This window comes from Corvus moneduloides, chromosome 6 (assembly GCF_009650955.1).
Source record: "Corvus moneduloides isolate bCorMon1 chromosome 6, bCorMon1.pri, whole genome shotgun sequence".
Classification (NCBI taxonomy): Eukaryota; Metazoa; Chordata; class Aves; order Passeriformes; family Corvidae; genus Corvus; species Corvus moneduloides.
Window position 1 is genome coordinate 14,078,290 of NC_045481.1, and position 13,306 is coordinate 14,091,595.

At 41.7% G+C, this 13,306-nt stretch overlaps 3 protein-coding genes across 11 annotated transcripts in view; 1 reads left to right on the forward strand and 2 right to left on the reverse strand.

Moving 5' to 3' along the window:
• Positions 1-7,371, reverse strand: part of AK7 (adenylate kinase 7) — a 29,027-nt gene extending 21,656 nt beyond the window's left edge. The window contains exons 1-5 of the mRNA XM_032113158.1: positions 7,266-7,371; positions 6,534-6,710; positions 5,280-5,388; positions 4,241-4,335; positions 3,407-3,517 (exon numbers count right to left, since the gene is read on the reverse strand). Coding sequence (XP_031969049.1) covers positions 3,407-3,517; positions 4,241-4,335; positions 5,280-5,388; positions 6,534-6,710; positions 7,266-7,346 — 573 coding nt within the window. The 5' untranslated portion in view covers positions 7,347-7,371. The remainder of the gene's footprint in view (positions 1-3,406; positions 3,518-4,240; positions 4,336-5,279; positions 5,389-6,533; positions 6,711-7,265) is intronic.
• Positions 7,372-8,219: 848 nt separating this feature from the next.
• On the reverse strand, positions 8,220-12,825 carry GSKIP (GSK3B interacting protein). 7 transcript variants are annotated; one of them, XM_032110630.1, is made up of 3 exons: positions 12,737-12,825; positions 10,713-10,971; positions 8,220-10,103 (listed from the first exon to the last, which is right to left on the reverse strand). In XM_032110630.1, the coding sequence occupies exons 2-3, from the start codon at positions 10,968-10,970 to the stop codon at positions 9,945-9,947; spliced, it is 417 nt and encodes a 138-aa protein (XP_031966521.1). In that variant the 5' UTR covers position 10,971; positions 12,737-12,825; the 3' UTR covers positions 8,220-9,944. The 7 variants fall into 7 exon arrangements, with proteins under 7 accessions (XP_031966521.1, XP_031966517.1, XP_031966518.1 ...); XM_032110626.1 differs by having other exon boundaries at positions 12,722-12,806; XM_032110627.1 differs by lacking the exon at positions 12,737-12,825 and adding an exon at positions 12,074-12,156.
• ATG2B (autophagy related 2B) overlaps positions 12,413-13,306 on the forward strand; it is a 46,947-nt gene continuing 46,053 nt past the window's right edge. For 2 of the 3 annotated variants that reach the window (XM_032110620.1, XM_032110621.1), the window contains exon 1: positions 12,413-12,835. In XM_032110620.1, coding sequence (XP_031966511.1) covers positions 12,674-12,835 — 162 coding nt within the window. In that variant the 5' untranslated portion in view covers positions 12,413-12,673. The remainder of the gene's footprint in view (positions 12,836-13,306) is intronic. The other variant, XM_032110623.1, reaches the window with a different exon arrangement.

A 13,306-nucleotide genomic window follows, 5' to 3' on the forward strand; every position in this document is an offset into this window, starting at 1 on the left:
CCTGCTGTGGCAAACAGTGTAATGAAGCAGCTGCTCATAGGCATATAAGTGCTCAAAGATTACCCCTAGTTATGGGTCAGATGGTAACCACCACTGAATCACTGAAGCCCCCCTGAATATGCCTCCATGGATACCTGAAACTTGGACTGTAAAATAAGCCACCATGGGCGGCAAGTTGAGATAAGATAAGATAAAGGTGGTACTACTGTCTGGCTGTTATCCCAGGGGGACTTTATCAAAGCTTGGGGAGAAGAATGTTTTGCTGATAGCGACCACAAAGAATGCAGAATATACAGGCCACAAGGAAAGCCAGCTCAGCAAGTGTGCTGAGATCAGCTCTCACTGGGTAAAAGGTAATTGTGGCAGATTGTGACCATCAACTCATGGCCCACTGACCCAAGAAACCCATCAACTCAAAAGAAGAAAAAGACTGAGCATGGGACTAATTAGCATTAGAAGTGTGGGAATAATTTAACCAACAGATTAGGAGAACTATATAGCCAATGAACATTAATTCCTTTGTTTACTAAAATGTATAAATATGAAAAGTTTTGAACTACCTTGGGACCCCCATCACTGAGAAGCCCAGTATGAAGAAGGACGAACACAATGCCACTGGATCCATGGGTGTTGACTGTCTTCTGCTTGATCTCTCTCCTCTGTTTTCTCTTTCTTTCTATCTCTCTACCTCACATTCATTGTTAAATAAAATCTGTATCATTGACTTCAGCATGTGGTCTCATTTGCATCTTAATTTGGGCAGAGGCATCTCTCACTACTCTGGTCTTAACACACAGAGTTTACTTAGGTAATACCATGACAGATACTATTTGTACCTAAGAGCAGCAGCTTCCAGGGTTGCTCTGGACAGACTGCAAACATGTCCCAGAAGACACGTAGTGATTTCCACCTCCTAGCAGGAAAAACCTGCCTCTTCTGATGCACAGGAGGTGCTATTTCTCATTTCCCTTAAAAAGAGTGTAACACAGGATTTTCTTCCATGTACCTTGTGCTGACTCCTGCCTTGTGTGAAGACAAACCCTAGTTTGGCACAGAGCGCTGTATTTCACTGAAATACAAACCTCTAAAACAGGTTCAATTCCTCTAACAATACTTACTTAGTGTCGCAAGCTACCCATATGAGAAGGTACTACTTGAAGTTACTTGGCTATATGTAATTAAAAAAATAAGGCAGTTCTTAGGCATGTTGCTGTTCCGCTTGGCATGTTTAGTCCCGGATAAGGAATGTCACGTTCCCGTGTATAGGTCATTAAAGCCACTAGGTGTCACTTTCTAGCTGGGATCATCAGTTCCAGCTGTGGTTGTTTTACGCTTGTTTGCTTGCTTTGTTCTAATACATTGCTTGAAGCGAGAAAGAGGTCTAAAAGGATTCTGGAACTGTGATGTCACTGAGAACAGAGCTGGGGGATTAAGAGTTTATCTGCCTCTGGTAGGCAGATACTTCTTCAAGGATTCTGAATTTGGCAGAACTCTGGAGATTCCAACTTCTGAGAAAAGCAACGCAGCCTGAGTGCCCTGAATGCCACAAAGGTAAAAGCAAAAAACTGCTAGGGATAAAAAGCAAAGACTCTTGAACTCAACTCTCAATAAATTTAAATCAAAAAATAGGTGAGAGGTACACTAATACAGAGAGGTGAAATCTTGTTATAAGAAACAACTTCTATTAAATTGCACTCTGAACAGACAAGGCTTACAAAACCTTCTATTCCTGGTGCAAGAGCTTCTCTACCTGGCTGACAAGACTGATGAATCCTAGTGTGAGTTCTTTGCAGGGAATGATAACACTGTAATTTCTTCCACTGATGGCACGTTCCCTAGATATCACTGAATTTAGAAATAAGTAAGGACTGTAATCCAGAAGTCTCCAGCCGTCACAGGAAGCCAAAGCTGATTTCATGGGAAGAACAGATGCTTTGGAGCCTTCCTATTCCAAAGTGCTGACAGAAACTACCCAGGGGCAGTGATACCCATTGATGCTGTCACTGGAGATCTGGAGGAAAAGGGCTCCATTTGAAACGGTTACAGCAGGTAGGTATTGAAAACACTCAAGTCGCTTTATCATGTACCGCTTCTCTGTCTTCTCAACAGACGTTCAGCCTGACAAACACTTAGAAGCTAATTATATAAATACTTTTGGTATGCAGTGACTCAGTGCTTTGGACTAGTCAGAAAAATAGTCAGTAGTTCATCTGGATATTAGGCGGTGGCAGAAGTTAACACAGGCTTTGATGGATGCTGTTTAAAATTTTCATGTTTTTAACATCGCAAGTGTGAAACTAATCCCATGGTCTTATAAATCCATGTTAGCACAGAAATTGGTTAGAAAAACCAATTTACCACCAATTTTTCAAGCTGTAAACCAAATTTTTACTTGTATTCTGTACTGTTAGACCTATGGTAGAACAGAATATAATTTCTAGTGCTGTTTTCTCAGCAGGGCATAAGATGGCACATGCATGCTCGAATCAGAGAAAAGTTTCTTTTCATCCTGTTATTAGCCGGATAAATTTCTGCAATGGACATTGAATTATATTGATTATGGGAGACTCCTAACACAGAAAAAGAATGACCAAATGACACCTTCATCATCCGATGTATTTTGTTGTCTTCCTAACCTCCTCACTACTCCACCACTAATGACAACAGCTCACATTTTCCTGAATTGCAAGCTGGGCCACTGTTGGTATTTATTTAATAATAGTTCTTAAATACAAATAGAGGCATAGTCTGTTCTCTAGTAAGATTAATAGTCTAATCAGATCAAAGCAAGCAAAGCTGAAGGAGGGGATTTTAAAACACATAAAAAGTGATAACATATTTTAGGTATTCTGTGTCAGCTCTATGGCTGTGATTTTAAAGTGAATTATAGGGTGGAATAAAAGTCAAGAAGGCCTCTGCTCCAAGAGCACAAACTATCCAGGGACATGCTAGGTGTGGCCAGAACATCTTAGTACTTAAATGAGACATAATACAAATACAGCTTGGTAATACTTAAAGATGCTGGTTTTCTTTAGACCTGTACTAATATCCCATTCCTCTACAAGCTTTATTCCTCAAATCTTTCCACACACAGACCCCAGCTTTGATTCTCCCTGGTAAAACCAAAGAAACTGTATTTTTTTAAGATAAGCATGACTTGCTACCTACCTAAGACAAAAAAAGGACAGCATTTGGGATTTATATTATGCATACACTTGGGTTTCAAAAGACATTATAGTATTCTCTGTACTACTACACTTTATTAATAATTTATATCATCGATATTTATAAAGACAAGAACATACCCTTAAAACTTATTCGCATGGTCAATAATTTCCATTACAAAGATAAAGCTCTAAATAAGAAAACAAAACAACTTATTTTTATAAAAAAGTTCTCTACATACAGTTTTCCCAAGTTTTGCAATGTGTTTTTCAGCATTTATGTAATCCATAAAGCTAGGATGAGATTTTCTTTTGCGAAAATCTTCATCATTTAAAGGAGTCTCAGGATTTTCCTACAAAGAAAAAACTGTGACTGTTATATATTTCTTAAAACAGAACAATCTTTAAAGGTCTAGATGGTTAAAGTAAGTTCTTTAAAAGTGCTTTAAAATCTCTTTTGTGTTCAATTGAAACTCTTCAAGGTTCTGAATTTGATACTTGAGGTTCAACATTTTCAAAAATGTCATTAGTTCAATTTCAAATTTCACAGTAAAAGATTTTAAACTACTTTTTATATTTTAAAAAACATTAGTTTTTATTATCTATATCATTACACAAGGTTGAAAAACCCCATTTCTGTAACACTGAATTTGAGAATTGCAATAGTGTACTACAAAGTGCCCAACATGGCTCCTGAAAACACTTTACATATATCAAGATAAAGATGCATCTATTTTAATTACATATTTCATTAGATACGCAGTTAATGTGGGATTTTTTTAATGACTGAAAGACAGTGCATCCTGTGGTTAGCATTTGTCTTGCCTCTTGACCAAGCATCTCCTTATGTCTTTCTGTATCATTACAGCCCAATGCCTAAACTTTTCTGTCAGTGAATTATACTTAGCAATTTTGGCACTAAGTAGTGAATAAGGGTGAAAGAATCCTAAAAAGCGCCTCACTTTATTAGCTATCATTGAAGCACACACCTGAAATACATTGTGTATTTGAATGTAATGAATATTTTCCATTAAATGGCAACATTTGTTCAAAAAAAAAGTTTTGATACTACTTACAGGGTCAGGGGGTTTGGTATTTCCCCAGGTCATTATTGTTGAAACGAGGATGAATAACTTTTGTTTTGCAAAAGTCTCTATTTTCTTATGTAGGGCTGTTAAATGAAAGCAAGAATTTTGTTTTAAACTGTACTATTCAAACTGTATTTTTGCTTTTATATAAAGGTCCTGTATAGACACTTATATCAATATTCTGTGTGATATATCTTTTTAAGCAAATACTCTTTGAGATAATAAATCAGGAAAGATAACAAATAGAGAAATAATGGTAATAAAGAATCAAATTACTGGGAATTTACATAATCTCCACAGGGCTATATATCATGGGGAAAAAAATGCCCAACAAAACAATCTATACTAGGAAATGATTAATCTTTATTGACTGCTGAAATACTGAAAGAAAGTGAAAAAGTGTCGGTTTTTCATGAGAGGGAAAAAAAAGCTACTGAATGTAAACAAATTTTATTTTAATATCAAGCAAAATAATGAATTTTTTGTTATGCAAATTATTCTCTTGTCTGAGTGTTCATACTATAAAGAGGAAAGCATAATTTAGTTTAGCTATAATATAAAGAATGATATTGCACTCTCACCATAAAAGGATTCCAGCTGCCTATTAGAATTTGGAAGTAACAATAAGGAGAAAGTTTCCAAATATTTTTTTAATTGGACTTTTAAGAAAAATAATCTTAAAATAATTATATAAAATATTGAAACATTCTTTGAATATCACAGGAGCAAATTTTCTACCCACCTCCTGATGCAATAGATGCATGACAGTTATTTAGGGAAATTACTGCCTACACAGATGTGTCATTTAAAGAGTTGCACCATTCCATGTCAGCTTCTCTCACTTCCGAATGTGACAGTGCATTCCACAGTTCCTTGCTATTTAACCAAACAATTTGTACAGCATTTCTCCATCAAGGAACCCATATTAAAGTGAACTATGAATCCCTGATCATTTCATGATACATTTATGTCAAATTTTGATGGCTGAATAGAAACCAAATTTCTGTTCAGGTATAGCTATACTAACCAGAAGCAGCCCACATTGCTTCCTCAATTTGGTGTACATCCTCAGTGATATTATATACAACAATTTCACACTCAAGCAAGTGACTTAAGAGTGCTTCTCGAGAAGAGACCTAAGGGAAAAACAGTTAGATTCTGTCATTAGAAAAAAAAAAAATCATCCTTTTCAAGTTTAACTTCTGGATAGAATGTGGTCTTCTAACACTAGGATGTTGGAATTATTCATAAAATAGTTATCAAACTTTTATCTGTCAGATACAAGGAAGCTGATGAAATGTAAATTAAATGCTGAAGATTCTAATTTAGAGTACCCATTAACAGAGATCAAAAATATGGACTCTTAATGGTATTTTAGGATCCATATTTTTGGTGCATTTTTGAGTCTCAAAAAGTATCCGTTACTTGTCCAGGTATTTTAAACAACTATCAGTTGGCAGAATGGAGAAGACATTAAAAAAATGTCCATTTCCTTGCAAGATAGCATCCTGTAATTTTTATTAAGTCTGCAGATTGTCCGTATCAATCAGACATCAATTTGAGCAAATCCAGGAAACACTTTGGGCAAAAGCAGTGGTTAAAACTAAATACTGCCATCCATAATTTCCTGATTGAACAGTTCAGCTGTATAGACACCTGAATAAAAATTTTCAAATATTTGACAAGTTTCTTCAGTAAGAAGAATAATAATCAGTTTATAATAAGCAGTTTGAGACAGTGGCAATTCTAGTTTCAGAAAACTAAAACAAGCAATAAGCAATCACATTCATAAGAGCAAGCCTCCTTTAGTTAATTCAACTCTGGACATACACATCTTTATACAAAGATGTAGGTATTCAGAACAATTAGCTGCTAGTGAAAGCTGTGATTTCAGTGAACAGTCAGAGGGGACACTAACTTTGATTCCAGCACCACTACCTTCAAAATTGTGATAAAAGACAAAAAGAAGATGAGAAATACTTGAGGTGTAAGCTTTGAGAGAAAAAGAAAGCAGACCTGTGGATCATCAAGACAGATTTTTTTAAAAAGTTATGAAGAGGACATAATCTGTTTTCTGTCTGAGTTCCTTCCTTGTACTATTTGCTGAGTCAGACCTAGAAGAGAAGAAGCCAGAGCGTACACAGGAAGCAGAAGGAATAAAACAGATATATACAGCTTCCAGCAGGAACAAAACACCATTTTATTAGTGCAGGTCATTTTACATGATTTGCGATATCCCTAATGTTGCTTAATGGCAATCTGAAATAAGACTCATACTTACTACGTAAGTTTCCTTTGCAAAACGTGGATTAGTACTCCCTGGTTTAGAAAGAGTACCCACTATTTCATAGATTTCCTCATTTGAGGTAGTGGGAACCTCAACATCTGAACCATTTTCATCTTCTTCCTCTTCTTCTGGGCTTCCAAGGGTCGCACCAACAACACAGCTGGATAAATACTGCAATATACAAGACACGCAATTTGTATGCAAATACCTATTGAGCCCTACACAGCTTCTCGTGATCCCGAGAAGACACCAGCACCATATGACCAGCCCTGCTCCTGTTGTTGGTAATGCGACTCAGAAACAGCTTCCCATTGAAGGGAAAACCTTAGGGACTGCTCAGCCGCAGCTGGAATGTTTTGTCTTGTGCCCTGTGCCTCAGAGCCGAAGGTGCTGGCGAGTCCCTGGATCTCCGCTCCGCACCTGGCTCCTCTCGGGCAGGGGTTACCTCACAGGGATGTTGGTTATCGCCCTCCACAGCGATCAGCTGCTGCCTGAACTCGCCCGACCCGCTTTATCCACACCTCCTGCTCCCAGCTCTTTATTTTCCCTGCCCATTGTCTTAACGCTTTAGTTGCTCCGGTCCCTCTCCTCAGCAGCTATTTCAGCTGACGCTGCTGCCCGCCGGGTCGTGCTCCCCGGGGACCAGCCGCGGCTCCCCAGCGGGGGGCGGTGCCTGAGGCAGAAAGAAGCGACGGCCGGAGCAGCTGCGGGCCGCCCCGCGGTCACCTGGCCGATGCTGCGGCCGCAGTAAGAGTCGAGGTGGTTGAGGAAGACGCGGCGGCCCGGCGGCGCCTCCGTGGCCGCCATGGCCGCAGCCCGGGACGCGGCCCGTTGCCGCGCGACCGGCGGCGGGCGCACTTCCCCCGGCCGCCGCTGGGGGCGCGCCGCGCGGAGCGCCGCCCCGGCACGGGCTGTGCGCAGCCGGCCCGGCCGGGGACACTCTCAGTCCGGGACACTTGTGTGGTGCTGCCGAGACAAAAATAGACTTTAATTAGGTTATCAGCCGTCCTTTCCGAGAGCAGGTAGGCTCTGGAGCTGCTTAGGCGATTCACAGATTTACAGCTGCATCAGCACCACTTACTCAGGGCTCCGGACAGTGGAAACTACTGGCAGCTGAAGGAACCTCTTGAAATTCTCCCTCGTCAGTGCTGCAGAGACGCTCCGTCCATCGGGGCAGCAATGCCCCAGTGCAGGCATGGGAGAGCATTTTGGTCATCCTCAGTGACCCAGAAGTGGTGGAATGACATTGTTGTCCCACTTTTGGGTTAACGCTGCAATATAGTTGTAAGAAATAGCACAAGTTTCTTCTGTTAACCTACAAATTACGTGTTTTGAAAGTATGCTTATAATAAGCACACAAAATGACGGTTTAAAGACCTCTAAGACAAAAACAAACAAACAAACAAAAAACCAAAAAAACCAACCCAACAAAACCAAAAACAACCCCCCCAATTTAGCAATGAAACATTACTTTGGCATTTTTCCACTTCGATTTCTAACAGCCCAAGTTCTTTACAGTCACTTTGTCATGAAAAAACAATGTTTCAGCAGATACAAGTTTGCAGTCAGTTTTCCAAATACTTGACAGCTATTTAAATTTTTTCTAAGGGCATGACTTCAGTTGTTCACTCCCCACTTACCAGTAGCTCCACCCCCCACAAGAAAACTGCAACGCACCGGTCCATTTATTTAGTTCTTTAGTCATTGAAATTGAACAAGTAAATCAGTTGTAAGGAAAAATATTCGAATATAAATTTGCTAAAGTACATTCTCCTCACAGAGGACTAACCACATGCCACAGACCTGTGTGCAAAAGAGAGCCTATGAACAATTTTTGGAGCATGGAAGCCTACCCTAGGGCAGAGGAGTAGTTTCAGAAGTTTCAACCCAAAAAGATAATAACCAAGAAATTAAGCTCTCGAAAACAGAAGCTCTAATGACAGTTGTCTTGTCATAGTTGCACACTGCTAACCCAAAGCCATTACAAAAGCTTCACTAGGCTTGTCTGATCAATATGACTAAGCCATAGCAGGTAGAAGTCAACATAGCTCTACTGAAGTCACTGGAATTTGTGAGAACCAATAAATCTCTAAATGTGGCTCCAAAAGAGCTACTACATGTACTTGTCACAAAAGCATAGAAGAATAATGGCAGGATTGTTTAAATAAAGATACACAAATACAGAATAATAGAAGAATACAAAAAGTATGAATGTCCCAGAACGTCAGTTCAACTGTACAAGCATTTCTACCCAACTCTAATTTTTAAAAAGTCTACCATTCAGTACATACTTGAAAAGATACAGCAGAACAATAGATTTATAAAGAGAGTTGTACCAATTTTTAAGTAGAAAATACAAGTTATATCTTCCAGCTTGTATTAGTCTTAGCAAATTTCATACAGCCTTTGGTTTCAAACCAATACAATGCAATTAACATTACAGTGCTTACTTTAGTATTGATTAGGAGAGGACATTGTACAATTGAGGGAGAAAATGTGAAAATTGGGAGTACCAAAGTCCTGTATTATAGAAAGTAAAGGCTGAAGCAAAAATACTCTTGCGTATATCCTGTACATCCTGTAAACACACATTCAAAATAGTAAACAGGCCTCCCAAGCCTCTCAAACAGTTGCAGTATAGCATACATATATACAACATATATAACAATTTTTAGGAAATGTGTAGTCCATCAATTCTGTGCTTAATCATTTGTGGTTCAGACAATACATTCATATATAAGCAGTTCATCTCATTTATTATTTGGAGCTTGTTGGTTGCCATAGACAAGAACAGATCAATTAACGCTGAGCCTTGTTTTTACTCAGATACTGCCACTATATAAGCAATGCTCAACTGCTGAAGAACAATCTTTCCTGCTACAAAGCTGAGAACTTTCAGATTTATGTATAGCAATTCAAGCAGAAATTCTTTGCAGAAGCTTTCCAGTTATTTTTTCAGTAACTGGGTAGAGCAAGTAGTTACCTTCTATTTTAAAAAGAAGGCATGAAAATTATCAGTAAGCACAAAGAATTACTACTTATATCTATAACATTCAGTCTCTACTCTTTTAGTTTTGAATACTAAGACTTGGAAAGGAGACCAAGGTTTTTGAACATTGTATGGAGCAACTTACATGCTCATTTACAACAAAAAGTAAAATCAAGAATTTTTTCCATTATTTATCAAAGTGGCTTTTAATAACATTGTGATATATGCAAATCCATGGTAGCAAAATGTTGTATAATGTATTTGTTATAACATATAAACATTATATAATAATGTACTAATAGGAAGTAGACTTTAATGCAAGAAATGAAGCTCAAGATGTTTGTAAGGAAGAGCTCAGTGCTTCACACTAAGAATTCCTTCTGGCACTAAATCCTCCTCATTATCTGGGTAAATCGTTACTGACTTTCTTTCTTCAAAGCTTCTAGTCTTTGTAGTAGTGCATTTCCAAACACCTCTCGATATGCAGGGCTGAGAGAGTCCAACAAGGAGTAGACAGTTTCATGGTATGGAGTTTGCAGTCTGTCATCAGTCTGATCAAAATCATAAGCTACTACCTGCAACAAAGAATTGGGTGGTTAAATTTCTGTGGTGATGGATCACCTTGGCACACGTAGCACAACATTTAACTTTGCCAATCAGGGTAGTACCGGAACGTGAGAACCAAAAATACTGGATTTAAATCACAGTCTCTGCTTTCTACAATGGAGCTAACTGGTCATACAGTATTTAAGACAATTTCATATACCTTTTGTCGAAAACTCAGAATATTAGTAAAATACCTCATTATCATCTTTGAAAAGAAGACTCACATCTATGTGTCTGTACAAAAATTACAAATGGTACAAATGTATAGATGCTGTATTATGGACTTCTTTGCGTACCTGAGAAACCCAAATACTGATGCCTGTAACAAATTGCTGATTCTATCTTCGTCATTTTGTACCTTATATAAATTCCTGATTTTTTATTAACTTCCCTTCTTGCTTTGTTGGAAGTAACTAGTTAAAGTTCCCTTTTCTAGAAGAAAACATGTAGATCAGGCTTTCATGAAAGTACAAGAGGAGTAGGTGTGGTTGTCAGTGAAGTATTTTACTAGGCACCCTTTGAATATGCTCATCGTTCAAAACAAAGAAGTTTAAAAAATTATAAACAAATTAGTTTACCCTGAGTCCTGCTTCAGTGAGCTCCAGACAGTATCTGTTCCTTTCCCTGGTTTCCACATTGATATATGCCACATCCTCTGCACAGGGAAGGGTTTTTGACACAAACATGTTGCTGACGGCAAACAAAACATCATTTACAACAGCTTCAGCTTCTAGTCTCATATCTTTCACATCTGTTCCTTCAAAGTCTCTATAATCAGAATCCTCTTCAAACCCTGTATTATTGGGCAACTCCATAGGATTGCAATCAGTCTCCATTCTGCACATAGAAACATTTATTTTAGATTCATTATAACACTGCACTCAATAGATATTAACACCATAAAACACAAGTTATATTTTAAGCAGACATATTTAATATTGTCCAAAAGAAAAGGAAACTATGAGACCCAATGACTTCCGTAAGTCATGAAATGACAATCTAGAGAACTCAAACCCGAGATATTCAGAACAAGTCCTGAAGAAGACTACCCGAACATTTAAAAGTGGTACCAGTATCACCGAAGCTAGTTTTTCTTAGGCAAATTAACTCGCATTCTATTGTATAAGACTCTGTTATGATTCAGCAGTCATTAATTCTGCCCTTTGCTGATCCAAATGTAGGAGGAAGACAAGTCATGCCTGGAAAAACTGAAATCAATAGCTTCAGAAAACAAAAACCTACTGCTGGTGAATATAAGGAAGACTTAGAAAAGTCTGTGGATTAAATGGATTATCAGAGACTTTAAGCATTAACAGCAGCTATTTGTTACAGTCACCAAAGAATAAAGCTCCTGTTCATCTTTTAGGCACAACTGCCGACACATTTCAGAGACACAGTCTGCTGGTCTTTGCGAGCAACCGGTACCAAAACGGGACAGCCCCAGCGGGGTTACCGCCACGGCTCCTGCAGTGGCACCGCGGATGCCAGCGTCGCCAGGAGGCTTCAGCTGACACCCGTGGAACCAGGCTGAGACAGCAGGGAATGCCCCTTGGGACGCTGCCCCGAGAGCTCTGGTAGCTGAGCACTGCTGCCAGGAGGAAATGGGGGCTGCCAATCACCGATCGCAACATGCGGGACATTCACTCCACGAGATCCACGGCTTACTGCCAAATCCCACCTTGGACCTACAAACAAATTTCGAAGAAGCTGAAGGCAACAGCGGAGCTGGATCCCACGCTGCGCAGCCTCCCGCTCCCAGGGACCACACCCCCGCCGCGCCCCGGAGCGCACCCACCAGCGCCAGCAGGCGGCCGGGGCCCTGCCGCCCGACCCCGCCCGGCTCCGGACGCACGCACCGCACCGCACCGCACCGCACCGCACCGCACCGCACCGCGGACAGCGCCCGCACCGCACCGCACCGCACCGCACCGCACCGCACCGCACCGCGGACAGCGCCCGCCCCGCTGCTTCCCGGGCCGCTCCCCGGAGAGGCGGCCCCGCCGCCACCAGCCGCGCGACGCCTTCCGGCCCCGCCGCCCCCTCCCGCGGCCGCTTCCGCCCCCGCCTCCTCCGCTTGGCGACGCCACTTCCCGCACGTCACGGTGCCGGTGGTCGGCGAGGGGGCGCCGGGAGGAAGGAGACGAACAGTCGCGATCGGCCCGGCCGCCCTCGCCGGCGGCGCAGAGCTGACGGGGAGGGGCTGCCCGCCCGCTGGACCCCGGCCCCTTCCCCGCGCAGCGCGGCTGCGGCGGCCCCTCCGCGCCCGCGGCCGCCGGGAAGATGGCGGCGGTGTCCGAGTGAGGATGGAGCTTCTTGTCAGCGCCTCTTCGCCCTAGGGCGGGCAGTGCCGCCCGCCGGGGCGTGAGGGGCGGCGGTGGTGTCGCCTGGCAGCGGGGAGCCCCCGCCGTAGCCCGCGCCAAGGAGGGAGGCTTGGCCTGGTGGCCCCCGCTCAGCTCCCTCGCGCCTCCGCTCTCCGCCCGCCGCCCGGCCCCAGCCCCATCCTGCCGCCCGGCCTCGCGGCCCCCGGCGTGCAGCCGCCATGCCGTGGCCTTTCTCGGAGTCTATCAAGAAGAGAGCCTGCAGGTACCTGCTGCAGAGGTACCTGGGCCACTTCTTGCAGGAGAAGCTCAGCCTGGAACAACTCAGCCTGGATCTCTACCAGGGCACTGGCTCCTTGACGCAGGTCCCTCTGGATAAGTGGGTAAGAGATGCTGGCGCTTCACCCCCTCGGCTCCTGCTGCGTCTAAGGGACCAGCTGATTCTCTGCCCCCGGCTGCCACCCACTTTATTTTCAATACCCAGCCTCCTTTATGCAAAAAGTTATAACCATAATTAGCATTTATTCCAGGGAACTGTTGTTTGATATGCCAGCACTTAAGGGAAAAAAAAAAAATCTGGACATTTGTTACAGATATGTTTTTCTAGCTACGCTTCGATTGCATTATTTTTAATTATGAGAAAGGAAACAAAAACTGAAAGAAGGCAATAGCTGCTGATATTTCAGAGAAAATGAGCTAATGTAGCCCAAACTACCAGAAATCCCTGTAGTTACTGAGGAGTATTTTTACTGACTACTAGAGATGGTGAAAACAAAGTAATCCCTGTGGTACCTATGCTTTGTCTTTGTCTTGGAGATATCTTGGTTCTTAATGATAGTATTATGCTGACCTTA

Bases quoted from the DNA above. Each gene is read 5' to 3' on its own strand.
- GSKIP (XM_032110624.1), bottom strand. From the start codon at position 10,979: ATGTGCAGAATGGAGACTGATTGCAATCCTATGGAGTTGCCCAATAAT. The intron at 10,104-10,712 runs GTAAACTAATTT...TCTTTGTTGCAG, and splicing joins TCACTGAAGCAGGACTCAGG to GTAGTAGCTTATGATTTTGA.